The sequence below is a fragment of the Ostrinia nubilalis genome, chromosome 4 (genome assembly GCF_963855985.1).
Source record: "Ostrinia nubilalis chromosome 4, ilOstNubi1.1, whole genome shotgun sequence".
NCBI lineage: Eukaryota > Metazoa > Arthropoda > Insecta > Lepidoptera > Crambidae > Ostrinia > Ostrinia nubilalis.
Window position 1 is genome coordinate 9,063,093 of NC_087091.1, and position 26,370 is coordinate 9,089,462.

The window sequence follows — 26,370 nt, forward strand, 5'->3', positions numbered from 1 at the left end:
AAGAATTACAATATTTTTATAATACCTAGATTAGGTACTCGTAAGCAGGCCTACTTCTGACAGGTCATAGTTGGAATTTTGGATTGTAAAACAGTCATTGGAGAATCAGACAATTGATAGAGTCAGGAATTCACTCCTATATATTTGATTTACGAATAGTGCGTTTCATAAATAGAACGAATAATAATACTAACTGCATGATTTTCTAGCTTGTACGATGTTAACGGATGTGTATGTTTTTTTATTATTATACTCGTAGAATCAATCATAACAAGCTATACACAGTATGTGGTATTATGAGGCAAGAAAGCTTCATACGGTACCTAAGCTTAAACCATAAGCTTAAATGTAGGTATTGCACAGCTCAACTAAACTAAAACTAAATGCGGAAAAATAAATAACCCAGAAGTTTATGATAGAAATCTATTTATAATGTAATATTCTTTATAATTATTTGCCGATGGCAGCTACAAGCAATGGTAGGCTTAAACTTCACCGACCCGTCTACTCGTATATCCTTAAGTTTTTCCTGTAACCTTTTTCCTTGTCGTTTTCCCGTAGCTCATTTTTTTCCTGTAATTTGGGTTCCGTATCTACGGAGTAAGTGAGGCCGTAGGTGACGCCATCAGGGCCGACGAACGTGGCTTCTCCTTTTATTATAGCATAAACTGCTAAGCTACCGTGGTTTACGGTTTGAATGATGGATTCCTGACTTATGAAGTCTTTCTCATTGACGCTGAAAAGGAAAACTTTATTTATTGGTAAAATGCTTCAAACGAGATGAAAATCATCGAAGACGTGATTTCTGTTCATGTAAATGCATAGAGTTACCTACTACATGATCACATTTTTTTTGTAAAAATTGTACATTATTAAATGCATTTAAGGGAACGGTTTAGAAACAAATAGTTAAAATTATTGAACTTACAAGATTTTGTCTTGTTGGGGAGCTGCTGCGGCAAGACCAATTAGACATAGTACGATAACCTGAAAGAAATGAGAATATCTAATATTTTAATTACAATCTAGTCATGAAGCCACGATAGCCGAACGGTGAAGGGGTCGGACTGGTCGACTCGTGATCGAGGAACGCGGGTTTGAACTTCGCCGCTGCGCGCGCGGCTCGAATATTTTGGTATTCGACACTCGTAATATAAGCATTTAGCTTACCACGAGGGGTTAACAGGATTATTAGTAATTTTTATTTACAAATTGCTTCTGTGTGCCTACCATGAGTTTACGTTAGGTGAGCTCGCTAGCGAATACGTCAAAAAATTCTATGAAGATTTTATTTCTTGAAAGTAGCCGCTAGGGGCGCTGCACAATATGTCATACATTTAAATGTCATTTTTTTACGCAGTCGCTAGCGAGCACACCTAACGTAAACTCATGGTAGGCACACAGATTCTTGCCACTTGAGGAATGCAGTAAAGCAGTGGACTCCTATGCCTGATGATGTTATTTCTACACTTCCGCAACATGAGCGTGTGTGAAACATAATTTTAACATTACTTTAAAATTAAATCATTGTCGAAAATGAATTTTATATGATTAGGTAATTAAGACACAAACTTAATTAAATATAGGACTTCATACAAAATTAGTTATGGCTATTTTTATAATAATTGAATATGTAATTGCTTACTTAATGAGAATAAAGTTCATAATGAGAACAAAAGATTACGGTTTATGTAGGCAAATATCGCACACAACATTAATTGAACAATAATATCTTAAAATTAATTACCAGTTCCATTTCTATTCCTTGGTGGTTTTCTATTGCAAACTATGAAGATAACATAAGTGACACTGCTTATAAAGCTACGGCTGTGCTACGGCTTAACGATTTATTAAAGAAATCTCAGTCATAAAGCTGCAGACACACGGCACACAATAGCATAGCATATTTATCACTTCACTACACACACTACACATTAGTCCACATAATAACATTTTTAAACTAAGGTCATTACATAAAAATAAAAGTCAGTACATTTAAAGCAATAAAACAGATCGACCATGCTTTCCGTTCAACTACCCTCCACATACCTAACATAACCTTAGTAGGTATTTCACCTCAATCTTGTTGTCTCATCTGTCTTCAGGTTATAAGAGCCGAGTTCCCCGTATCCTGTAAGTAGGTATTGTTAATTGTGAAAAATATAAACGTTAAATTATCGTATTTAAAATGAGGTAAATATAATGTGAAAGTTAAGTACCTATTCAGTGTTTTATTTATTAGAATAGATCTATCGGCCTTTAACAGTAGTATTGAAAACAAAGTTGTCTTAAAAATAAAGCATATTATGTCCACAGCCTAAATTTTATTTAAATTAAAATCTAAATGTTAAGGTCAATGTAGAGGTAAATGTTTAATAACTTGCGATCCGTCCTGACCTTACGCAGGTGCTTAGAATTTCGTCGATAATTTTAATTTACATATTATGCAATTAGAAAAACCATGAAAAGCTTATGGTACCTAACTGCATTAAAATGCACATGCAAATTAATCATTCCAACCAGCTTTTTATATTTGTGTTATAAAAGTTAAAAATAAATCAGACCAATGTGAGTCGAGCTTGCGTACCGACGTACCGAGGGTTCCATGTAAACTTGTTGGCATAGGGCTAATTAATTGTCTAACACAGTGATTGAGTCTCGAATATTTTTCCCGTTTTTCGATCATGATTTCCCAAAATTTAAATGCTGTAATTAGTGCCTTTGAAGTGTAATTGAACATTTATTTTTATACCAAATAAATAAATATTAATAATAATTACGTGTTTTAATATTATCGTTCACACGAACGTCCCGTTTTCAGGGTCCCGCAAAAACCGATCCGTTTGAATTTGTTCGAATTTCAAACACACATAAAGTGAGTTCTCACGACAGTCCAGTTTTGTGGAATCCAGTTATGCAATTAAAATATAGAGACACGGGTCTCAGCGCGACATCTATAATATCTATAAAAGCGAAAGGTCACTGATTGACTGACTCACTCATCACGAAATCTCAGAAACTACAAGTGCTAGAAGTCTCAAATTTTACATAGGGGCTCCTTTAAACGACGAACGTATTTGCTCACTAAGACGGGATTTTGCAAAATTTAACCCCTAAGGGGCTAAAACGGGATACACGCGTACGAAGTCGCGGGCGGCCGCTAAATCGTTTTTTTTTTTTATAAATGTCGCTCATTATTATTATGTACTCGCCCGTAGACCCGTGTATCTCTATTTCAGTTGAAATGGAACGCGAAAGTTTATAAAAACAGTGATACAGTTCTCTACAACTGATACTTTTAACGTTTTCTCCTATTTCTAACCGTTAAAGAAATATTGGACAACTAGCGGCCGCCCGCGACTTCGTACGCGTGGATCCTGTTTCACCCCCTTAGGGGTGGAGTTTCATAAAATAATTTCTTAGCGGATGCCTACGTCATAAGATCTACCTGCATGCCAAATTTCAGCCCGATCCATTCAGTGATTTGGGCTGTGCGTTGATAGATCACTATGTCAGTCGGTCACCTTTGAGTTATATTACAGGGTGTCCCAAAAAGTAATGTCAAGCCGAAGCCCATGTATGTTCCAAGATTTTTGATAGTTTTCGAGTTATGATTGTTTTAAATTTCTGTGCTTAGGCACTTTTTTGGTCACTGTGGCGCGAATAGTCAAGTTACATACCTGATTTTTCAATTATTATTAGATGAATAGTATGCCTAGCTGATTCCGATGTATTTACATCCATAACACGAATGTAAACTAAAATCCTGTATGTTGTACAAAAAATCATAATTCGAAAACTATCAAAAGTCACGGTGATTTGAGTAGCCCTAGTGTAGCTCTACCTCTGGGCTTCGGCTTGACACAACTTTTTGGGACACACTGTATATTTAGATGTCATTTTTGCACCCTTTTTTCTTCTTATTTTAAGTGATCCCGGTGGTTCAGGAGCCTTAATTTTTAAAATATTATTGTGAAAACATATACGCAAGTTATGTCGTTGGTTTCAGCCACCCACTTCAAAATGGTAAAGTTAAGAATACATTGACTGGACCAGTTTTTGGGTTTCCGAAAAGTTTTACGCATGTCAACTGCCTGTGAACGTCTAAGTTGTTTAGTTAATTTGTGAAGATCGCTCAATTCCCTTTGTAAGACCCTTCGTAATTTCCAGTGAATTGTATAATATTGGCATTGTGGGATTTGTCTGCTGATGATATTATTGACGAGGAATGATCTGGTGACAACTCGCCAGTTTCGAGACTGATGACACTGCCACATCTGGAACCCATGACACATCCTAATCACGTCATCTGCACCGCGGAGCAAGTTCTGTTGATTATAAGTTTTTATTCTTCGGGAGAATATCAAATATCGGTAGCAGATAATTCGTTTCAGTCGGTAATGATGTCAGCTAAGTACTTATCTAGTCCTGCGCGGTTGCTGGTGTTTACAAATAGCCCTGAATAATGTACAATTCTTATATATTCTTTATAAAAGGCTGAAGGTGGACCTAAATACCTGGACATTTTCTCGTGGAGTGCCCCCGCCAAGACGAGCCGAGCGAATCGCTAAGGCACTACGCACTTTTTTTTTAAACGCATAGTACTTAGTTCTTTTCAAACCTCATAAATTGGGCTTAGATTATACCAGGTAAAGAAAATATTCAGGATATAGTAATAGACTTAAATACACGGTTTCGTCCCTGACTCACTGATAAAATCATTGCTTGCCCGTTTTGTTCTTACAGGACTATAGTGTAAGAGAAAAGAAAATAATAAACACAATATATTAATATATTATTTAATAATTTTTCACCTTACGGCCATGTGATGATAGCGAAATGGCCGTGTCACATTGACTAAGGTAGAGTTTGTTTATTTAGGAGTTATAGATTCAGGGCGTGTAGAGCTAGGAGCCTGGCTCTATATGAGATGTCATAACTTTAACATGATTTTCAAAGAAACGTATAATAAGTAAGCATTCCTCATTATGCGTTTAGAAGAATAATGCCCGTTTTTACCATCAATCCCTAATTTTTAAGTGACCCGTATGAAAACAAAAATCCTGTTATTTGTTGCCATACTAGGGGTCACTTAAAAAATAGGGATTGATGGTGAAAACGGGCATAAGCGTCTGAAAGGGTTATAGGCGTCCCCCAAGTAGTAAGTATTAAAATCCAGCCAAGTAGTAATTTTCTTGTATCTAATGCGGAATCGAAAGTTTTTTGTGCTAGCAGCGGTACAGTTCGTGTAGGATCTCTCATGAATTCGTAAGTAAAGAAAATAGAAAGTCTTTTAAATAAACGTATAATTAATTATTCTAATGAATCAGTATATAAATATTATATATGTTACGGTCAAAGTGATAAATGTGAAAATTATGAATAATCGCCGGTTATTATGAATAATTACCGCATGATTTGGTGAATGTGATTAATATGAGGTCATTTATGTGTGTATAAAACTAAATAGGCGGCTTAGGGGTGGCCCAAGGGCCACCCCCGCCGCACCTTAACCTATTTTTCACTTTAAATCAAAACATTATGTTATAGGCATTATGGAAAAGTAATATTCCAATCTCATTATGCCAAATTACAATAATATATGATATCAAAACGTTCTAAAGTTTGGCTGTACACGAGCACGTACACAAGATGTTGTTCTCTTTTATGAAATTTGTTAGTACTAAGGTTGAAATATTAAATAATCACTGTTAAATGTGATTAATTTATCACTTTTACCGCGACTGTCGGTAATTATTCATAATAACCGGTTATTATTAATAATTTTCAATTTATCACATTAACCGTAACATATACACATTCATTAATTTGTACTATTTACATGATGGCGTTACTGCCAAAGTTGAGGTATTGATTTAACCAACGAGAGAGGCGATGACGCCGGCCGGGACGGCGCCTCCAGGGCCTTGCTCGATGGTGGGTTGGAAGCCGTTCTCATCAGCAATGTAAGACACTATGTACGTCACTCCGTCAGGGCCCACCCACGCGTACTGGCCCTGCACGGAGATAGCTTCATTTTCTGTTCCTTGGTTCTTCAGCTGACCTTGTTCTTGATGCTTGCTTCCATCTGACAGCTCCCATCTGCAAATAATACAACAATTAGAATCATCCCCGTGTTGAGCACTTCCAAGTTCCAAACTAGTGTTACACCTAGTTGTTGCAATTCACGAATACGAGTGAGCTTTACATAATATGTGGTGGCTCGCTACTGTTCGTTTTTCAAAAGTTTTGATAGACATTACAATATCGTTATGTGCATGTACACGTACACACACAAGTAAAGCTCACTCGCCTTCGTGAGTTGCAAGAACTATTGTTCTTACGCAAAGTTGTAAGCGTCCGGGCTGCCATTGTTCAGCTCATATCGGACGACCTGAACATCCTGTGGGTATTGCTGGGGAGCGGCGAGAGCAGCCGCGACCAAGGCGAAGACCACGAACTGAAACAAAACCAGCAATCTTAACACCGTTCCACATCCACAAAACACTGGGCACAAGCACTTCACTGTTCACTTGTTTACTGACCAATTTCATTTTTATTTTTGGTTCCAGCTTACGACTATCTTCTCGAAAGAGCACTTAGTTTATGTGATGATTACGTATCTTCGCGGTTGTCTTATATATTTCTTGTAATATGGTTACAACACAGTGGTTGGGCTCGCGAGCCTCTTCGTTGCGGTACCCGCAGACCCCACTGCATCTGCTTACGGTAAGTGAACGTAAAGATTTCACACAAACACTATTCAAGTGTTTGCAAGCATCTAAATTGATACCTGGCAAATTATTCTAAATAATTTAATCGAAATACAAATGTCAATGATAAATGGATTACAAAAGGTAGGTAACAATTATGTTTTCTTCACAGACTTCATTATTAAGCACGAATGCGATGAATAATAGTTATTTATTGTGCACTTATGACATTGTTTATTACGAAATACGAGTAGTAAAACAATTTCAAGCGTATCTGAACTTCGATGAAAGCGTAGAATGCATGTAACATCTTACACATAAGCTCACATCATGAACGATCATGAATGATGATGACGAAGTTACAACAAAACGAATGATGGCGGTACATCTTTTGTGCAATATGCTTAATATCTGATAGCAAGTGATATACGAGTACTGTAATATTTTGCAATAAATTTAGCGTTACGTGTACTTTCTTTGCACAGCTTAGACATTGATAGGGTGGAGCGATCGCTGACAAAGGCTGTTTAAGTTACAATATATCCATTGTTTACTGTTAAATACTAATAATATAAACATGTTTAAACATTGATGTTATCATGGTACCTATCTAGTTTTGGTGCAACTTTACTAAGTATAATAATCTATAAATGTCTCCTTGTACCTGTATACTTCTATTTTACTTAATGATGATAGCAAGCTGCTCCTGTTCATCTTGCGAATGCCAATTGTGATAAAATACGTAATTAAGAGCAGTCTTGATTACCAATCTCCCTTAGATTAGGGGATCTTCAAGATTATGTAAGTAAGTATTTAGATATCCACATTCTTATAAGGTTATGGGAACGCCAAACATTTTGGCTGACCAGTTCAGCGTTTTGTGCATGTACTAATTTAATAGCATCAAGTTATTAGGAAGACGATGCATTATTATTTGAAGTAGTTCTTATTTGCATAATGTTAAAGTATGTTATTCATAAAAACACACTTGTCATAATGATAATGCAGCACTAACCGCGAACTCAACATTCATGCGTAAAGGTCAAGGCTTCACATTTTGCGTTGGATTATTTTGTGTCCAATTGATTACTGATGAGTGTCTAAGTTGAGAATGTTCTCACAGAAACGTCAGATGTAATAAGACAATAAGCGCATATCTTTCAGTGTACACAGTAAGGTCTAACTTAATTAGACGGTTTGATCTTAATCTTTATTAGTCGTAATTTCGTCAAAACGTTGCATAAAACATACCTATAGTTAATTGATATTTCGTATGAAAAATAAAAACAACAGTTCATGCAAACATCTATCAGTTCTACCACGTTCTAACAAAAATCATTAGTTAGTACTCTAAGTAGTTGGATGTACGAGTATCATGCACACTTCAGTAAATCGGAATCGTCAACAGGCAACCGACTTTATGGAACATACCAATTATGGTAGGTAGCTGGAATCTTGGTTACAAGCTTTGCTATAAAAATAAGAAGATTCTACTTTTCATTCTGGATAAATTCTCCCCTCTAAAAGGCTCAAGTTGAAGTCCTGTATTACAATTAATATGGAGAAAGCGCGACTGCACTAGTACTTTATGAGTACCTACTGCAGATTGACGTCGACTTAGCAGTGGTCACAAGCGTCATAATAAACAGAGACCCGTAATTCTTTATTTTAATTGACACTTGTTTTGTTTGGTTAGAAACTGGTTGTCGAAATGAAAATGTCAATTATGTCATAGATGATGAGCATTGTAACTTGGACCGCTGCAAGATGGTTGCTGGGTAGATAAGGTTTTGTTATTTCGTAGCATTACAAAATTCGTGAATACATTAGATTTATAGCCACAATAGCTGGTTGCAGCTCCGTTCCCAACTGGCCGCCTTACGTCATGAGGTAGACCGACGACGCGCGCTTCTGACCTATGACTCCTATCGCTTTCCTTGCGACCACTATTTTTGGGTCAATCATTGAAAGCATTCACGAGCTGATGTTAGACGTCCTACTTTAAATATATGAATATTAATTGTATACTATAACCAGTACAAGGTTATCGTGTGACATAACTTTATGTCAGCACAATAGATAACACCAGATTTTCAGTTATGTAACATTTGTTGTGATTTTCAATGATTTCTCGATTCAAGAGAAGAGCCTCGACGGTATCAACGCTGGTGTTGTTGAAATTTTAATTAATAAAGAAAAAGCTTTAATTGTTTTGTAAAGCTTTGATGATAATTTCTCCTACTCAAAAAATGTTCAACAATAATCTCAAACGAGTACCTTATGAAGATAAGGTCCAATCGGTCTACGAGATGGACTTAGGTGGCAAATTCGATCTTCACAAAATGAACTTAGTATTCATTTAACTGTTTGTTTTGTATTATTTGCAATAAAAGCTCCTATGTTATGCATTCTTTAACATGTTATTTCCGAACAGATAGGTAATAATAGTAAAATAAAATAGATTTTGGTTTTCTATAAGAATGTAATATCAATAAGAATTGATTGCTTGCCTATAATAATGGAGCCACTGGTCAACCGTAAATAATACATAAAGGTGTGTTTACATTGCTACATGGCCTGTATTTTATATGATAATGCGTAGAGTTCGGGGCAAGCAGATCTTGAGGCATGAAGAGAACACTGCATTCCCCTTAAAATTTTATTGTTCACCTCTACATGGATATAGTTCTTGCATTGCAAGTCACGAAGGTGAGTGAGTTTTACTTATATGTGTACGTATAACATGCACATAACGATAGTGTAGTCTGTTAAAACGTTTGAAAATCTAACAGTTGCCAGCCACCACACATGTAAAGCTAACTCGCCTTCGTGAATTGCAATAACTACTTATACAATATTTTTCGTCTTTTAGTGTTAAAAAGCAGGGGACTCCGTGAAAGTATCTGATGCCCTTCGTTGGTAGCGCGATGTGTCCAATCCGAGACAATTCCAGATTGTTATCCATCTACATGCCATGTATGTGAATGCACCATAACCATAATAGACCTAGGATAGACACTTCACTTTGTTTCAGTGCATTCAAAGTTAATTTATTGGCCATGGGAAACACAGAATCGAATCTTAACGTGATTGCTATCCAAGATCAGATATGGCTGTAGATATTTGACTACGTATCCGGGAGAAACTTGCAGCATCGTATGGACCCATTTTAGGTTATGTAATGTCTATTGTTGTAATGCATCGAGCGTAAACGATACGTGTGACTGTCATCACTTACGAGTTACGATAAATGCCCATCGATCAGAAATGGTTTCTCGGAAACGAATTTGATTGAACCTTTTTTATATTGATTACCGATATTTTAAAATAACGTTGGTAGAATCATTGGATTATGCTAAGGCAATATCTGTTCAATCAACACATTTACCGATATGATTTTGTAGTTATCTGCTGTCGTTTGAAGGTTCACAAAAAAAGTTCTACTCATATAATTATATTATGAGTCCCTACAAAAACATTTATGGTTCACATTTAATTTAAAACGAAGCAACGACCCTGTCAAGCTCATCTTCCGTGAAGCAAAGCAGCATGAAGCAGTAGACTCTACGGCGGTCGACGTGGCTCTCCTGTTTTGAAGTCATATAGTAGTTGTCTTCATCCGGCGAGTGCCGGTCCAAATCTATTTTACAAAGCTGTAACAAAGACAACAAATATGTAGGACCTACCTAGATGAGAGCGTGAGACGACCTCATAAAGGTATTAGGAAGGCGCTGGATGGAGGCCGCTACCAACCGGGCGATGTCGCAATTATTGAGGGAGGCATAATTATTATTATGTTCAGCAGTGGACGTCCTGTTTTTTTTTCCGAATTTTAGGTATTAAATAAAAGTGTAGGTAATAAGTATGTAGTAATGAATCCCTACTGTCATAAAACTACGGGTTGATAATTCTTTTATCAACACAATATTTATTTCAAAAAGCAAGTAGGTACCTAGGTCATCAAATCCATTATTAATAGAGTGAATTTAATAAAACTTTTCAGTTAAAAACATCAAGAGATATGCTACTATGCTATGCTGTCTCTTGATATTTAACTCAAAATATACTTTAATTTGTTACCAATAAGGTGGTGGAGTACATATTGTGTTTTTTCTAAAATAATAATAAGTGAAATGATGATGGTAATTAAAATGGCGATCTGTGGCGTTAAAGAGCGCATTATTAACCTTTAATTTAAAGTACCGGAACCACCAAAATGTCAATATGGCGACATTTAATTCAACGAGATCAGGTTGACAATAGACTGGATTATAATTATGTGTTACTAGCGGCCGCCCGCGAATTCGTACGCGTGGATCCCGTTTTACCCCCTTCATCTATCTTACGCGGTTTAGATTTTTTCATACAAATGTTTTTTTCCGCTAACTCCCGTTCCCGTAGGAATTTTGCAATATCCTGTTGTAACTAAGCTTCAAGTTTACTAAGGTACCTGCAAGCCAAATTTCAAGCGTCTAACTTAAGCGGTTTAGATTTTTCATACAAATGTTTTTTCCCGCTAACTCCCGTTCCCGTGGGAATTTTGCAATATCCTGTTGTAACTAAGCTTTAAGTTTACTAAGGTACCTGCATGCCGAATTTCAAGCGTCTAACTTAAGCGGTTCAGATTTTTCATACAAAACGATTTTCCCGCTAATTCCCATTCCCGTGGGAATTCCTAGGTATCTTATAACCTGCCCAGGAGTATGAAGAATAATTGTACCAAGTTTCGTTAAAATCCGTCGAGTAGTTTTTGTTTCTATAAGGAACATACAGACAGACAGACAGACAGACAGACAGACAAAAATTTTACTGATTGCATTTTTGGCATCAGTATCGATCACTAATCACCCCCTGATAGTTATTTTGAAAATATATTTAATGTACAGAATTGACCTCTCTACAGATTTATTATAAGTATATAGATAGATGAATTGGCAGAATTCCTTTAAATGTTATTGCAACAATAAATTACATGAACAAAATTCACTGCTAAACGAATGTTGTCTGTTTAGCCCGAAGGATAGCTGGCTAAGAATTCCCTATGGCATTAAGTTCGCCTTAAGTAACAATTTTGAAAAAACAAACAAACTAATTTTACATTATTCAAATGATTATCCCAAAGTTTAAAAATACTATAACAATTTCTAGAGGTGACTGAACCTCTCAGGCTCATTAATAATGATCTAACTAAACGGCTGTCGGCCGTTTGGTGTAGTGGTTCAGAACGGACTACTATGCCGAGAGGTCCCGGGTTCGATTCCCGGCCGGGCAGAAATTGAAATGATGAATTTTAATTTCTGTGACGGGTCTGGGTGTGACTATGTATAATATTTATGTATTTAAAAAAAAAGTATATAAGTAGTATATCCGTTAAGCTAGCACCCATAACACAAGCATTAAGTTGCTTACTTTGGGGCTAGCTGGCGCTGTGTGAAATTGTCCAAAGATTTAAAAAAAAAAAAAAAAAAAAGCATGGTCACGCGTGACACTATTACTACAGACGACATCACAACGATGTAACAAACATAGCGGTGTCTTATGCAGTTGTAATACGTGCCAATTTGCAACAAAAATTTATAATCTAAAGTGCTAGCAATAGGCCAGTTTCCTAAAAAAAAAAATCTTTTAGTCCGTCAATTACATTATCAAAATATATTGGACATGTGTATTTTTATTTGTCAATCAAACGAGTAATTACGAAGTTATGATGCGTTGAAGTTCCGCGTGACGTTGTGCTTCACTTTTAGGCACGCCTTGACGTCACGGGCCTCTTCTTTTACGCGCTTTATTACTTTCAATTTTCATAAGTTTTTTCGAGTATTTTTTTTTAAGAGTTAACCGACGGACTAATACAAACTCTTGGTTCAGGAAACATCCCTATTGTATTTGTAGAGAGCACAACATCAAAACAAGCTTTCGCTAAGTCTCACTTTATGACATGAGGTGTAGGTGTACGATTTCTAACCACAATTATAGGGAACGGTGTGTGACGTCAATAAACTAAACCAATATCGTTATAACTAGCCATTATTAACTTCAAGTTAGTGACAACCATTAACTAGCTGATGACACGGGCCATCCAATTAAAATAATTATAGTGTAATCGTGGCGAAACTTTAGTAACTATGTTGAAACTAATAATGAGTTAGTCGTTACCTTTTTTTGACCATCTTCATAGCATTCCAACTCTTCAAAGTGGCTGTTCAGTTGGGCTTTTGGGTACTTAAAATACCTTTTCAGTTCGTTATATCGCCCTAAATGCTGAAAGTTTGATATATTTTATTTAAAAGTTTACTATATTAGTTTTATTTAAAAGTAACGTCAAATCTAGTTTAAGATTTTTCTAAGTTTGATATACATATAAGAAGTAACGTCAAACCTAGTTTAAGATTTAGGCTGTTGCTTGCACCACCTAACTTTAACGGTGACTAATAACTATAACGCGAACCGGTGCTTTTTGTATGGAGTTTGACAGATTTTTTACGTTTGTCAAAGTTAAAGTAAGATGGAGCAACCCAGTAATTACACACTTCTGGATCCAATGAACCACTTCGCCGTACTGTATCCTGGGGGAATTCTCTTGGAAAAATTCGTCTTAGTTCAACATCTTCGCTGAAAATTTGTAAATATAATATTTGGTTTTTATTTTATTAGTGTTTTTATGTTAAAATACCAATTACAACTGACGATAAATGCTCAGGAGAAATACGCAAACCATTGTAACCAAATTGCCAGCATAAAAACTTAATTGATGTATTTGTTACAGTCAAAACTCATAATCGGTCAATATCACTTTTGACTGATAGGTAAAATTTTAAATCAAGCGAAAGCACTTTTGACCGTTTTTTTTTTCAGTTAAAAGTGGTTTTGACTAACGCCTTGGTCAAAACACTTTTGACTGGAAAAATCAGTCAAAAGTCTTAATGATTATGGGAATCAGTCAAAACCACTTGACTGATTTTTGCAGTCAATAGTGGTTTTGACTGATTATGAGTTTTGACTGCAACATATTTATAGAGAATGTCAGCATCACCCACTATGTGTAAATTACGCCAGCGGCTCTTTCAATTATGCTTTGAAGGACCTAAAATTGCGTGATAGATTAGTGAATGAAATGTGGACAAAATAACCTTTTCAAATAAAGTATTTCAAAAACATTCGTACTCACAAGATATGACAAAACACACACGTTTTTCAACATATTAAAATTTAACTTTTGTTTTGTAAGTTTTTTTTTCTCCAAACCGCAACTGAGTTTGAAGCGTAAAATATAAATTAGGTAGCTCCATTTTATTATTTACAATGTAATAAAAGGAAACAAGAAATGTTAGGGTTGCCGCTTCACGTCGTAATTGAATAAGTAAGACCACAGTATATTATTATGAGCTAAGACTTAGGATTGATTCTAGCACTTCAATATAATATACTCAGTATTACTCAGCATTCCTGCAAATTGGCTGCCAATCAAACCCACTCAGTGAAGGTTGGGTAGATAAATTGATATTATAATTATTTTATACATATGTAGCTTTAAATTATGCATTAAACTTGTAGGCCCTTACGAGGCAATTAAATCCTTACCCAACCAATATTGCCTCAGTCGAGGCTATGAAGACCTTTTTTGCAGGAACTGTTTTTGGAGCACCTGTTTAGTAGTAACTATTTGTGTTTTAATATTAATGTTCACACGACATCCTCTTTGGAGAGTCCCGCAAAAAACCGATCCGTTTGGATTTCAAACACACTTAAATGTGTATTCACACGACAGTCCAGTGTTGCGGGATCCTGCATTACTGGATGCTGTAAAATTGGATTGCCGTGGGATCGAACCCATACGAGTATTTATCTGCATTCGTGGGTAAGGTCGTGGATTCTAGTGCCCACTGAAATCAAGTGTTTTAATTTTGTTAATTGATGTTACTTTTTTCTACTTTTGGGTTAAGAAGATTTGATATCTTATTAAAGGCGAGTTTGATGTTAAACGACCCGTCACTGAGAGTATTATGTATTCGAGATTAACATTGCTCAGAGCATGATAGTTATTATTATGTAAAAAGAACAATGTAGACAATTTGCTATGTAAATTTTTACAAATTCTGAAGAGGTTGGTAACCAAGTATGCAGGTTACGTTTATGCAGATAAGTAGGATTTACCATTTTTTTTACCAGTTGACCCTAGTGGCCTCACAATAAAAATAAACCTCGATTAATTGTAATTGGTCTCCTTCGGTACCTCATTAGTATTTCAGTATTATAGTTTTATTATTAAGATCAGCTATATTATGTCTAAATGCAAATGCAAATGCAAATTTTGTAAAGAGAAGAATTTACTTCGTGACAAAGGAGAGAATAGACATCGGTAAAGGAATAGAAAAATTTTGTGACAATAAAGAAATTCAGAAGTCCAAAGTCTAAAGATAGAATAACTAAACGATATTTTGATAACTATTTTATTTAAAATTATACAATACGTCTATCATTAAATCGTGTATCACCATCGTCGGGCTGCAGTTGATAGCCGTTGGCGTCGGCGACATATCGCACCGAGTAGCGCTTGCCTCTTGGATCTATGTACCCGAACTCTCCCCTCACGACCAGTCCATCATTGTCTGGACTGCGACCACCTTCTTCCCATCTGTAGGTACCATCAGAAGTTTCAAACCTGAAATTCAACGTGTTAAAAATTATCTCTGTTAAAGCTACACGACCACCTGATTGTAAAATCAATACCGACACTAAATGAATGAGCTTGCGTGATGTAGATAATTATGTCATCTTTTGTCAATACTAACGTTCTTAATACCATCTTTTTTAAATTTTAATTGCTACTTTGTTCCATTTTAAGTATGTATGTAATAAGATAGCTGAAGTACCTACGTTTTGATAACTACCACCTGGTGGTCCCGTATTAGAATAGGTCAGAGGTTGCGATTTGTATCTCCACTCAAAGATGTTTTTCTGCATTTTCTTTAGTATTTTTCAAGTTACGTTTATGAAATAATGTATTGTTATAAAATGAATTAAAAATAATAACTATGTGCTTATTATTTTTGCTATCCTAAAATATGTAGAACCTAGGACTGAATAAAAACTGACTGTAGTAAAAATAATACTCACTCAAAACTGTAACCACCTAATCCATTATTGTTGTATACATTTTTATATATTTGCGTGTTATCGTTGTACGAGTGTACTTCGTTCAAATAACATAATATAGCAATCGCAAGAGTTACAACTGGCGAACTATTTTTCACCTAAAACAAAAAACAAATTATAGAAATACCTACAGTACGAAATGTACACTTTCGATAGAAGGTTATTGCAACAGAAACAAAAATGTAAGGATTTGAAAACAACTATCTCGGAAAGAACTGCATTATATTGAAAATTACTTAATATGTGTTATTTACAAAATATTTACAAAATAAAAAATATATCTCCATTAACACTTATTTTAATTATATTGTATCTATGACCATTTTATATAATTTGTCCTTGTTGACATTATTGACATTATTGTTTTTTTTTTACGATACTTTTATTGAAAATTAAAATGTATGTTATTAGGTATGTTTGTTAGGTCTATAAATATTTATTCAACATAGATTACTTGAAACTTTCTGCTGTTTGCATGCCTATTACTGGCAAATTAATGTGATAGGATTGGATAGTTATTAGACCAATGCAACGCTTTGATTATGATTGATGTAGGTAGTTTACAATATTTATGATCCATGAAATGTTTTTATGTAAAATTATACAAATTAGCTTAATTTCCCGCTGTCTTAACTACCCATTGCAAAAATATCAACACAGCAATAGGATTCTGTTGTATTTCATTTGTGGACTTATCTCTACTAAATTAGAGTGATCATGCCATAATAATAATAAATAAATAAGAATGCCATAGATGAGATAAAATTTTATAGTTTACCTTGAATTTTATAAAACTGTATTCCTTACTGATTTGTTTCTTTGTCCTGAGCTGGTTTAATTATATCAATAACCGGTTAATCAACTCACCATAATTGACAATGTTCTTCACCAATGGTTATCTAAGCGGACTGCCGGACAGGACCGCTGCCCACTCTATATATCCAGTTATTCAAGAATGTCAAGTCTGGACCTCATTCCTTATTTAACAATGCGTCGCCAAGGACTTGTCTCAGTCATTGACACCGTAATTTATTTCAACCAGTCAAATTTAAAAAATGATGAACAGAATATATTATGTATATTTAAGGCTTGCGCACACACTCGATCGCTACCATACCCCACAGCCCATATAAAGAGAAAAACAGGCTTAAAAAATGCCCTAAGAAATCATTATCGCTCCATAAACATAAGACGGATTCTTTTGAATTATTCAAGAACTTGGCACATTGTAAACACCTCATGAATAAAATAATTTAAATAATCAATCAGCAAAAAGCATTTTTCACTATTCCCTTTTGAAATTCAGAACAAGTTGATTATTTATGGATGTCGTGAAACGCGTGAAATTGCTCAAGCTCCAAAAATATGATAGAAAGTGAAAAACATTTTGTACCGAACATTCTTATGTGTGTGCAATAAAGTCTTTAAATAAATAAATAAATAAAAACACACATGATGAAGTGATCAAATGAAACTTGATTCAGCTTATTATTAGGTCTTGACGTAGGTTGCAAAAATAAAACAAATAGGTAAGTATTTACTGGCAGAACTTAATTCATCATTTTTTACTCAACAATCTACCACGTAGGTAATATACAGGGTGTCCCAAAGAGTAGTGTCAAGCTGAAACCCAGGTAGAGCATCACTAGGGCTACCCGAATCGCCGCGACTTGACGCTCTACCTCTGGACTTCGGCTTGACACTACTTTTTGGGACAGCCTGTATATTAAAATAAGAAAGGTGAAGAGAGGTATTGTCGAGTGTTAAAAATTTCTTTTTTTTATTATAGTAATTTTTATTACAATTTCGATCATTTGCCGACGAGCGTCGCTAATAGACCCGGGTCGAGGGAGACCTGAACCTGCAATAAAACATAAATTTAATCAAAATTAACCGTTAGCATTATATTGTAGAAAACTTTATATTGAAAAAATGCTCTAAGAAATCATTACGGCTTATTTTCAAAGGTCCACAGCTCTATTGTTTTCATAAATGTAAATTCATATAGGTCCACGACATTAAAAATAATAAAGCATTTTAGTATATTTCAAACATTCATGGACCCGGTGGGAAAAGAAGAACAATAGAGTGGTGGATCATTGGGAATAAGCCATCAATACCGCTCCATAACTTAAGACGGATTATTTTGGTTATGCGTAAACAAGGAAACTTGATTCAGCTTAGGTCTTGACCTCGGTTACAAAAATAAAATAAATAGGTATACTTACAGACAGGTAAACAGTTTAGTACACTTTAATGAAATACGTTTTTTAGTTCTTATTAAATTAATGCTTATCAACTCAGCTAGCATAATGTTAAGGAAAATTGTTACTGACATACTGTGAATGAAAGTCTGGTTTAAGTATAATAATAAAATATCAAATATGATGTTTATTCTATTTTAATTATTTTAAAAAACCCGTAGCATTCTACCGCATAGATAACAGACCCATAGGTTAATAAAATGAGAAAGTAAAGTAAAAGAGGTAAAGTGTTGAGTGTTAAAAATGTATGTTATTGTTATAGTAATTTTTATTACAATTTCGATCATTTGCCGACGAGCGTTGCTAATAGGCCAGGGCTGATGGGCGCACTAAACTATAAAAAAAAAAAATTAATTTATTCAATTAATCGTTTGCTTTTTGAAAATTGTATCTTCTTATAGGTACTGAGGTTTAATAATAATTTTTAATAATTTTGTTCCTCAATTTTTATTTTATTTTATACTTATTCCAGTCTACAGGGTGGAGGTGATAAATGACTCTCACTCGATTATTTCTATACAATTATAAAATATCGAAAAACTGTTTACTGATCCTGAAAGTGCTTTACGAGCTCTGTCAAACGGTATCATTTAGAACCAGTTTATTCTGTAACCTATTATTGATACCGTTGTTTAATAGAGCTCATGAAGCATTTTCAGGTTCAGTAACCAGTTTTTAGATATCTTGTATGTATAATAGTTTAGAAATATTCGAGATATTTTACTTTCACTTACCGTTTCCACCCTGTATAGAATCTATTTATTTTCTATAGTACAGATCTACCAAATTCATACTACAAACAAAATATAAAAATATATAATTAGACGTTATCAAATTTTTAAATAATAAATTAAAATCTTGTCAAAAGATTGTCCTATTACATAAAAATAATCATATACTGTTCTACTTACAGCTGACTGTGAATAATCCTCGATGGTAACTTTTGCATGATAGCCATTTTTGTCAGCCGTGTAGGTTACCACGTATCGTTTGTTGTCAACTACATATTTGTACTGGCCCTCGACTATCAGATCTCCCTTGTCATCATGCTTAGCAGTCTCACTTTTAAGTTGGAAGCCGCCATCATACCTGATAAAACAAGTTGGCTACATCTTAATTCTTTAAATATTATGAGATGACCGTCAACTTATCTTTAATTTTTTTCAATGTTTTTTGTTTCTTAAGGCTCTTAAACAAATTGTAGGTATCTATGTCACAAAATATCTAAACTATCTGTATTTACACTAAACTTTGTAGTACTTACGTGTGATAATTGTATGAATATTCTCCGGCTGCTATATTCTTTATTTCAAGTTCAGTTTGTGCATCTACATTTCTCGTTATCAATAATACTGCACTTATTAATACCACGTATTCTATATTTTTAATCATTTTCATCTGAAATACACAACACACATTAAACTAGGAGCTATATAATAATTTAATACACGCACGGCAAGCTTATGAGATGATAGCCCAACGTTTGATTTTTGTTTAATACGTGCAAAACATGCCATGTTTTTCTTATTTCTGTAGTTCTCTATTTAGTTTGCTCTTCGGGAGCCTTCGCTTATAACCGGCAATGAGATTGATTTGAATTATATGTAGGTAACATCATCATGAGGAAGTAATTATTAGAGATGAAACGGATATCCGGCAACTATCCGGTAGGCCGGATATCCGGCCTAAATTTACTATCCGGCCGGATACCGGATAGTAACTCACTATCCGGCCGGATACCGGATATTAAAAAACTACAACAATTTCCTATTAATGAAATGAAATACTTTAATCTTAGAGGTAAACATCAATAAAATGGCTTATAATAATGACGGCTTTTATTTAAAGTCCAAAAAGTTACAAAACGCCATAATATTAAGGCCTTTAAAAAAACTAATTTCTTTTTCTGGGCTATTCACTCTAATGACGAATACATAAATAGTAAATAATTATATGTTAAGTAAAAATATTGCCAAATAAAATAGACGATAATTTTTCACTGATGGTCTGATGTCTTGATGCAGTTCGGTCAGATTACGCAGCAAGTAAACTAATTTAATTTTCGCTATTCAATCACACTCACGAAGGCAACCGAAATCGCCCGAATTTACTGCCCCCTAGACAAGTGGCAAAATCTGACATTCTATTCGGACTGATTCGATTTTCGAAAAGTGTGACTGTGTGACTAGTCTAGTCTACTAATAGACCCACTGATCGCGTTCGAAGCACCTGTGCGGCGCTAAACTCGTCACGACATGCAACGAGACAATGTGCCAACTATCCGGCCGCCGGATATCCGGCTATCCGGCCTAGCAGCTGGCCGGATATCTGGTATCCGGTATCCGGCCAAACTACTATCCGTTTCATCTCTAGTAATTATTATTGAAAAAAAGAATTGTACAAAAGTAAACGAATTGTAAGTATTGTATGTCTAATAATGGTAATTCAATAATAAATTTTGTATCCTTCAGCTAGATTATGGCGGAACCAGTTAGGAGATAATTGGGCTCATTAGGTTTGCTTTGAAGTAGGTGTTCTGCTATTCATTATTCTATAATATTTATCTAATGTACTCGTACCTAAATAGAATCAACGTGCATCAGTATCAGTGACCAGTTTTTCAATATCTTGTATAGTTTAGGAATAATCGAGTGAGATCATTTATCGTTTCCACCCTGTACTGTCAGGCCCCCCTGAAAAAAAAACCCAAGATTCGTCATGGCTACAAATGGTTCTACTGTACGAGTATAGCAAACTTTTTTAGCTTTTTTAACTATTCCTGCAAGGTTGATGGTGTTTTACAAATAACCCTGTATAGTTTAACTAATCTAGCTGAAAACAGGCTTATAATTAAGCTTGTAGGATTTATTTTGCTTCTACACAGATGTGACTATCGAATGGCAGCGGGAAAGGTTAAACAAACAGGATAATCTAAATAAAACCCTTTAAAAAGCTTACATTACCGTAGAGCCGTTTGTGACAGTGAAACTTTACATAAATTAGTGCGTGAGTGTTTGCATGATGATTCTACTTAGACACAAAGGCAACATAAAATAAGGTTTCCCTAGAATGTTACTAAAATTAGTTTTTTTTTTCTTTTCATTCTAGTAAAAAAATTAAAGCTCCTTGGAATTTCGTTGTTAGATCATCACCTAGTATTCATTAGGTAGGTACTTCAAAGCGATCCTATTCAGCCCCATTATCTCTCTATGTCAGGTTCCGTCATCAATTGAACCTATCAAGGATATTTGGTATCCTACAATACCTACTAATACAATTTTAATAATGGTAATCCATTATAGTTCAATCTAGACATAGAAAGGTTTACTCTAGCTTTGAAAAACGTCAAAAATCTGTCTAACTCCATACAAAAAGCACCGGTTGTCGTTAATGTTACGGTTAAAATAATAAGGTGGTGCAACTCAGCCTTAATTTTTCAATGTAATAATAATTGCTTCCTTATGATGATGTTATGCTTCAACATCACCTTATAGGTGATTATTTGTCTCATTATAGACGAAGACTTCCGAAGAGGAAACGGAGTGTCCAAATAAGTAGGTATATTTACTACAAAAAATATGAAAAACAAGGCATGTTTTGTACGTATTAAACTTAAGGCAAACGTTTGTTTACCATCTCGTAAAGTTGCCGTGTTCGATTTATATGTCTCGTAGTTTAGTGTGTGTTGTGTATTTCAGGTGAATAATATGAATAAAAATATGGAATACGTTGTGTTACTAAGTGCAGCATTATTGATAACGAGAAATGTAGATGCACAAACTGAATTTGATACAAGGAATATAGCAAATGGTGAATACTCATACATGTAAGTACCTACAAATCTTTTACTGAATATTCAAATAATTTAGATTTTTGTGACATTTTTTTTAAAGATTTATATACCAAAATTTGGATTCAAACAGAAAGTGTATGTACTATTAAATAAATAATAAATAAAGTTGATCACCTATCCAACTTTTTTTATCAGGTATGATGACGATTTCCAAAGTAAAAGCGAGACTGCTAAGCATGATGACCAAGGTGACCTGAAAGTCAAGGGTCAGTACAAATATGTAGTTGACAACAAACAGTACACGATAACCTACACGAGTGACAAAGACGGCTATAATGCAAAAGTTGCCGTCGTGGATTTATCACAATCAAAGGTAAGTAGAAAAGTGTATAGCTATTTCTTAAATGCTTGATTTCACTTAAGATGGGAATCTATAGTGAATAACTGTATAAAAATACAGGTTGACTTTCCAATAGGATTTGTCTCTCATTAAAAACTCATTAAAACTTCTCATTTATTTCTGTAAATAGGCTTAAAAAAAGCACTTTTACATGTCCCAGTATTAACCCTACCACTGCTTCAGAACAATAAATGGGCCAGTGCTGAGATGAAGCAGCGCAAGAAACTCAGTCACTATTGTCAGCCTCTTTTTCAAAGGTTTACATGCTTTAAAATGTACAAAGTTATAAATATTTATGCGAGCTAGGCAGTAACTATAACGTATCCCGAACATTTTTATCTTTTAAATAATCATCGACTTTATAGTAGCCCTTTTTCATTAAGGTACTTTTAATAAGTGCTTTGAATTTATGAATGGGTAGTTTTACAACAGTTTGTGGTAATTTATTAAATAATTTAATACATTTTCCCATAAATTAATTACCAATCTTATGCAATCTAAAATTTGGAACGGCAAGTTTATTTTTGTTTCTTGTATGTATTAAAGTTATGCAAATCGCTCTTTTTCGTGAATTGCTCTATATTTTTCCGGAAATATAAAAGGTTTTCATAAATGAACTGTGAAGCTACTGTCAGTATGTTAATTTCCTTAAAAAAATCTTTCAAGGAATATCGGGGTCCAAGGTTATAAATGGCCCGCACTGCTCTCTTCTGCAGAACAAACACAGTTTCAATGTCCGCGGCTGAGCCCCACAACAATATGCCGTATGACATTATACTATGAAAATAGCTAAAATATACTAGCCTTGCCGTTTCAATGTCAGTTAATTGCCTTATCTTTCTCACTGCAAAAGCAGCCGAACTGAGCCTTTTTGACAAAGTTTCAATATGAGGACCCCATTGAAGTTTAGCATCTAAAGTGATTCCCAAGAATGTTGTGGAATTTATGCTATTTAATGGTTCATTCTTCACCATTAATTGCGTGGAAACCTGCCTCACATTAGGTAAGGTAAATTTAATGCACTTAGTTTTGTTTGCATTTAACAATAAGTTGTTAACAGTGAACCAATGTAGAACCTGTGAGAGTGTGTTATTAATGTCGTCAAAATTTACTTTACCTCTATCAACTTTGAAAATGAGAGATGTGTCATCAGCAAATAACACAATATCACACAGATCTTTTACAAAGTAAGGAAGGTCATTAATATAAATAAGAAATAGCAAAGGTCCTAATATTGATCCCTGCGGCACACCCATAATAAGAGGTGCTCCAGAAGACTCAGTTCCGTTAATACAAACTTTTTGTTTTCTGCCTGTGAGATACGTACGAGTTCAGCAGATCAAGTGACTCATGTTTGGGGAATATACTATGTATCATGAATTCATGAGTAGAATCTTGTTTTAAAAGGATGCCAACGATTTCAAAGTCACCCTGTATAATGTACGTTACACATGTATGTTACTCCTACGAGTATGTTTGGTTTGTTTTGTTCTATTGACTAAAATTCAATTTTAAAGATGAAAATGTTGGATATACCTATACAATAACAAGATATTTTTTTGCAGTATAATGAAGATGATATCAGCGACCGCTTCGGCTCAGAGATGGTATTGGCTTCACTTGTCGGCAAATGATCGAAATTGTAAAAAATACTGGATATCGATGGATTTAAACACAACACTTCACCTCTCTAACCTTTCATATAAGATTTACTAACTCATAGGTAGGTACGTAAACGTATGTAACCCATGCGGTAGAATGTTACTGTTAATAAATAAATATCTTTGGACAATCTCACACAGCGCCATCTAGCCCCAAAGTAAGCAATTAATATGCTTGTGTTATGGGTGCTAGCTTAACGGATATACTACTTACTTTTTTTTTTTAAATACATACATATTATACATAGTAACACCCAGACCCGTCACAGAAATTAAAATTCATCATTTTAAATTTCTGCCCGGCCGGGAATCGAACCCGGGACCTCTCGGCATAGTAGTCCGTTCTGAACCGCTACACCAAACGGCCGACTACGACGTTAATGATGAATGAGTTGAATCAATGTTTTAAGAAATAAAAAAAATTGCCACCATTTAAAAAATTATTCAAAAATGGTCTCATCTACTTCAACAAAGTGTACAACATTATTTGTTCTATGAGTTTTAACGTAACTCAATGCCTACATTAGCAGTTTCAACATTAAATACTTATACGTTAGAAGTCTCATTTATAAACGAAATTATTAAATAACCCTGTATTTTATAATTCGAATAACAATACTTTTTAGAAGTCAAAGATCAAACCAGTCCAATTATGGAGCTGAATAAGGCTACTAAAACAAAAACTTATTTTCAACATAAATAAATACCTAATTGTTTACAAAACCTTTGATAAAAAATAATTATAATACGGTTGATGGAATATTTAATAAATGATTTATGGCTGACACGGTCTGACACACAAACATGGCGAAAGCTTCGATCACGTTGACCGATGTCGCAAGCGTGACCGACGACACATTGTAATATAATCTGCCCGAAGCCCTCAATGTAACTATTGCTTTCTATGACATAATACGTCCCATTGTCCGACAGTTTAATTAAAAGTTCTAGTGCCAAAAGTAAGGTAGTAAGGTAGAGAGTGCCCTCTTTAGTCTCGGTGCCCGCTTTGGGCCCACCTCTCCTACAAGTTTACTTTTAGTATTTACATACAAATTACTGGTAATCGGGCAGAAGTATGCTCTGAGAATTTCATTTAAAGAAGCTGTATTTTATTTAGTGCCGAATTTGCATTGTATTAACATAGTCTATCCTTCCGGGTTATTATTACTGCACTTGTTTACAAATTAAGGCTGAATTTCAATGAACAAGTGCGTGTACTCTTGAGATAATGATCTTATCTTGTTCAAAAAAATATCAGAATAAACTGGGAATTTTATACCAATGACTTACAATACTCAATATTTTATTGTATCCTTTAAAAGTACTTAAAATCAGAACAAACTTTCTTTATTCATCGCTTTAATTTGGCAAATAAGTCAATTTCTTTAGCAATGAGAACTCGTGATATTTTGATCTTAATACTGTGAAGTTTCATCAAAATCGGTTCACTAGCTTTTGTATGAAACATCCATCTATCCTCACATTATTTTACATTAATAGGCTAAGTTGCACTATCTTACTTTAACTTTGAAAACGTCAAAAATCATCAAACTCCATAACAAAAAGCAGATAATGTTATTGTTACGGTTATAAAATAAGGTGGTGCAACTCAGTTTTAGTAATGTATGAAACATCCATCTACGCTCACATTCTTTTAAATTATTAGTAGAAAGTAGAAGAAGATTGCTATACGTATTTTAGTAATGTACCTTCATACGAATTATGAATTTCGTCAGTACAACCTCTGACCTTTAGGGTCGTCATCCTTGTAATCTGTGGTTAAACAGCTCGTGACCCATTCTTACCTAAAATCACTGTTGAAGGCCATCAAAATATTCTTAGAACAATCATAACAAGCAAAGTCAAATACTTAACCTTAAATCAAAGAAGTTGGTGCGTGGTTGTTCAAATCCGACATTTTTGCCACTTACTTAGCGATTCATCATTTGGTTCTACATAAGTAAACTAACTTATGTCGAACCAAATGATGAATCGCATTTACTATAACTTAGTTTTTTTTTTTACCTTGCTTAGTAAATGTCATCCTAGTGCTCTCACAGATTGTCCGTTTTTTTTTTCAGATTTGCGAGCTCTACTATTCTCCCAAATCTGTGTTCCAGTACAGATCGATTTAAATTATATGCAGGATGTGATAATACATATAAAAATTAGAGGTAGAAAAAATATTGAATTGAGTATCACATCTATTAATATAGTATTAACAATACAATAACAAATGGACAATACTGTTTACGCTAAAACTTACAGCATTTTCCTTTTTACACCTATGTAGGTAATTATAATGTGTAGTAGGTACCTACTTAGTTTCATTGAATTCAATCACGTTCCTAGGGGAAAAAATTAAACACCGTTTTTAGAAGTT

General features: G+C 34.5%; 4 protein-coding genes across 5 annotated transcripts; 1 reads left to right on the forward strand and 3 right to left on the reverse strand.

Moving 5' to 3' along the window:
- Positions 1 to 5,289: 5,289 nt before the first annotated feature.
- Positions 5,290 to 6,637, reverse strand: LOC135088643 (cuticle protein CP14.6-like). The gene is made up of 3 exons (XM_063983567.1): positions 6,546 to 6,637; positions 6,345 to 6,460; positions 5,290 to 6,102 (listed from the first exon to the last, which is right to left on the reverse strand). Exons 1-3 carry the CDS (start codon positions 6,552 to 6,554, stop codon positions 5,877 to 5,879), a joined length of 351 nt encoding a protein of 116 aa, XP_063839637.1. The 5' UTR covers positions 6,555 to 6,637; the 3' UTR covers positions 5,290 to 5,876.
- Positions 6,638 to 10,151: 3,514 nt separating this feature from the next.
- On the reverse strand, positions 10,152 to 13,985 carry LOC135088640 (uncharacterized). The gene is made up of 5 exons (XM_063983563.1): positions 13,882 to 13,985; positions 13,751 to 13,797; positions 13,244 to 13,325; positions 12,870 to 12,974; positions 10,152 to 10,366 (listed from the first exon to the last, which is right to left on the reverse strand). The coding sequence occupies exons 1-5, from the start codon at positions 13,912 to 13,914 to the stop codon at positions 10,211 to 10,213; spliced, it is 423 nt and encodes a 140-aa protein (XP_063839633.1). The 5' UTR covers positions 13,915 to 13,985; the 3' UTR covers positions 10,152 to 10,210.
- A 578-nt stretch (positions 13,986 to 14,563) lies between these two features.
- On the forward strand, positions 14,564 to 24,606 carry LOC135088641 (uncharacterized). Its single transcript, XM_063983564.1, has 4 exons — positions 14,564 to 14,571; positions 21,832 to 21,959; positions 22,122 to 22,299; positions 23,892 to 24,606. The coding sequence occupies exons 2-4, from the start codon at positions 21,841 to 21,843 to the stop codon at positions 23,958 to 23,960; spliced, it is 366 nt and encodes a 121-aa protein (XP_063839634.1). The 5' UTR covers positions 14,564 to 14,571; positions 21,832 to 21,840; the 3' UTR covers positions 23,961 to 24,606.
- LOC135088642 (larval cuticle protein 9-like) lies at positions 15,150 to 19,620 on the reverse strand. Of its 2 annotated transcripts, XM_063983565.1 has the most exons (6): positions 19,398 to 19,620; positions 19,045 to 19,222; positions 17,672 to 17,730; positions 16,737 to 16,977; positions 15,831 to 15,967; positions 15,150 to 15,375 (listed from the first exon to the last, which is right to left on the reverse strand). In XM_063983565.1, exons 1-3 carry the CDS (start codon positions 19,529 to 19,531, stop codon positions 17,680 to 17,682), a joined length of 363 nt encoding a protein of 120 aa, XP_063839635.1. In that variant the 5' UTR covers positions 19,532 to 19,620; the 3' UTR covers positions 15,150 to 15,375; positions 15,831 to 15,967; positions 16,737 to 16,977; positions 17,672 to 17,679. The 2 variants fall into 2 exon arrangements, with proteins under 2 accessions (XP_063839635.1, XP_063839636.1); XM_063983566.1 differs by lacking the exons at positions 15,150 to 15,375; positions 15,831 to 15,967; positions 16,737 to 16,977; positions 17,672 to 17,730 and adding an exon at positions 18,307 to 18,467.
- Positions 24,607 to 26,370: the final 1,764 nt, after the last annotated feature.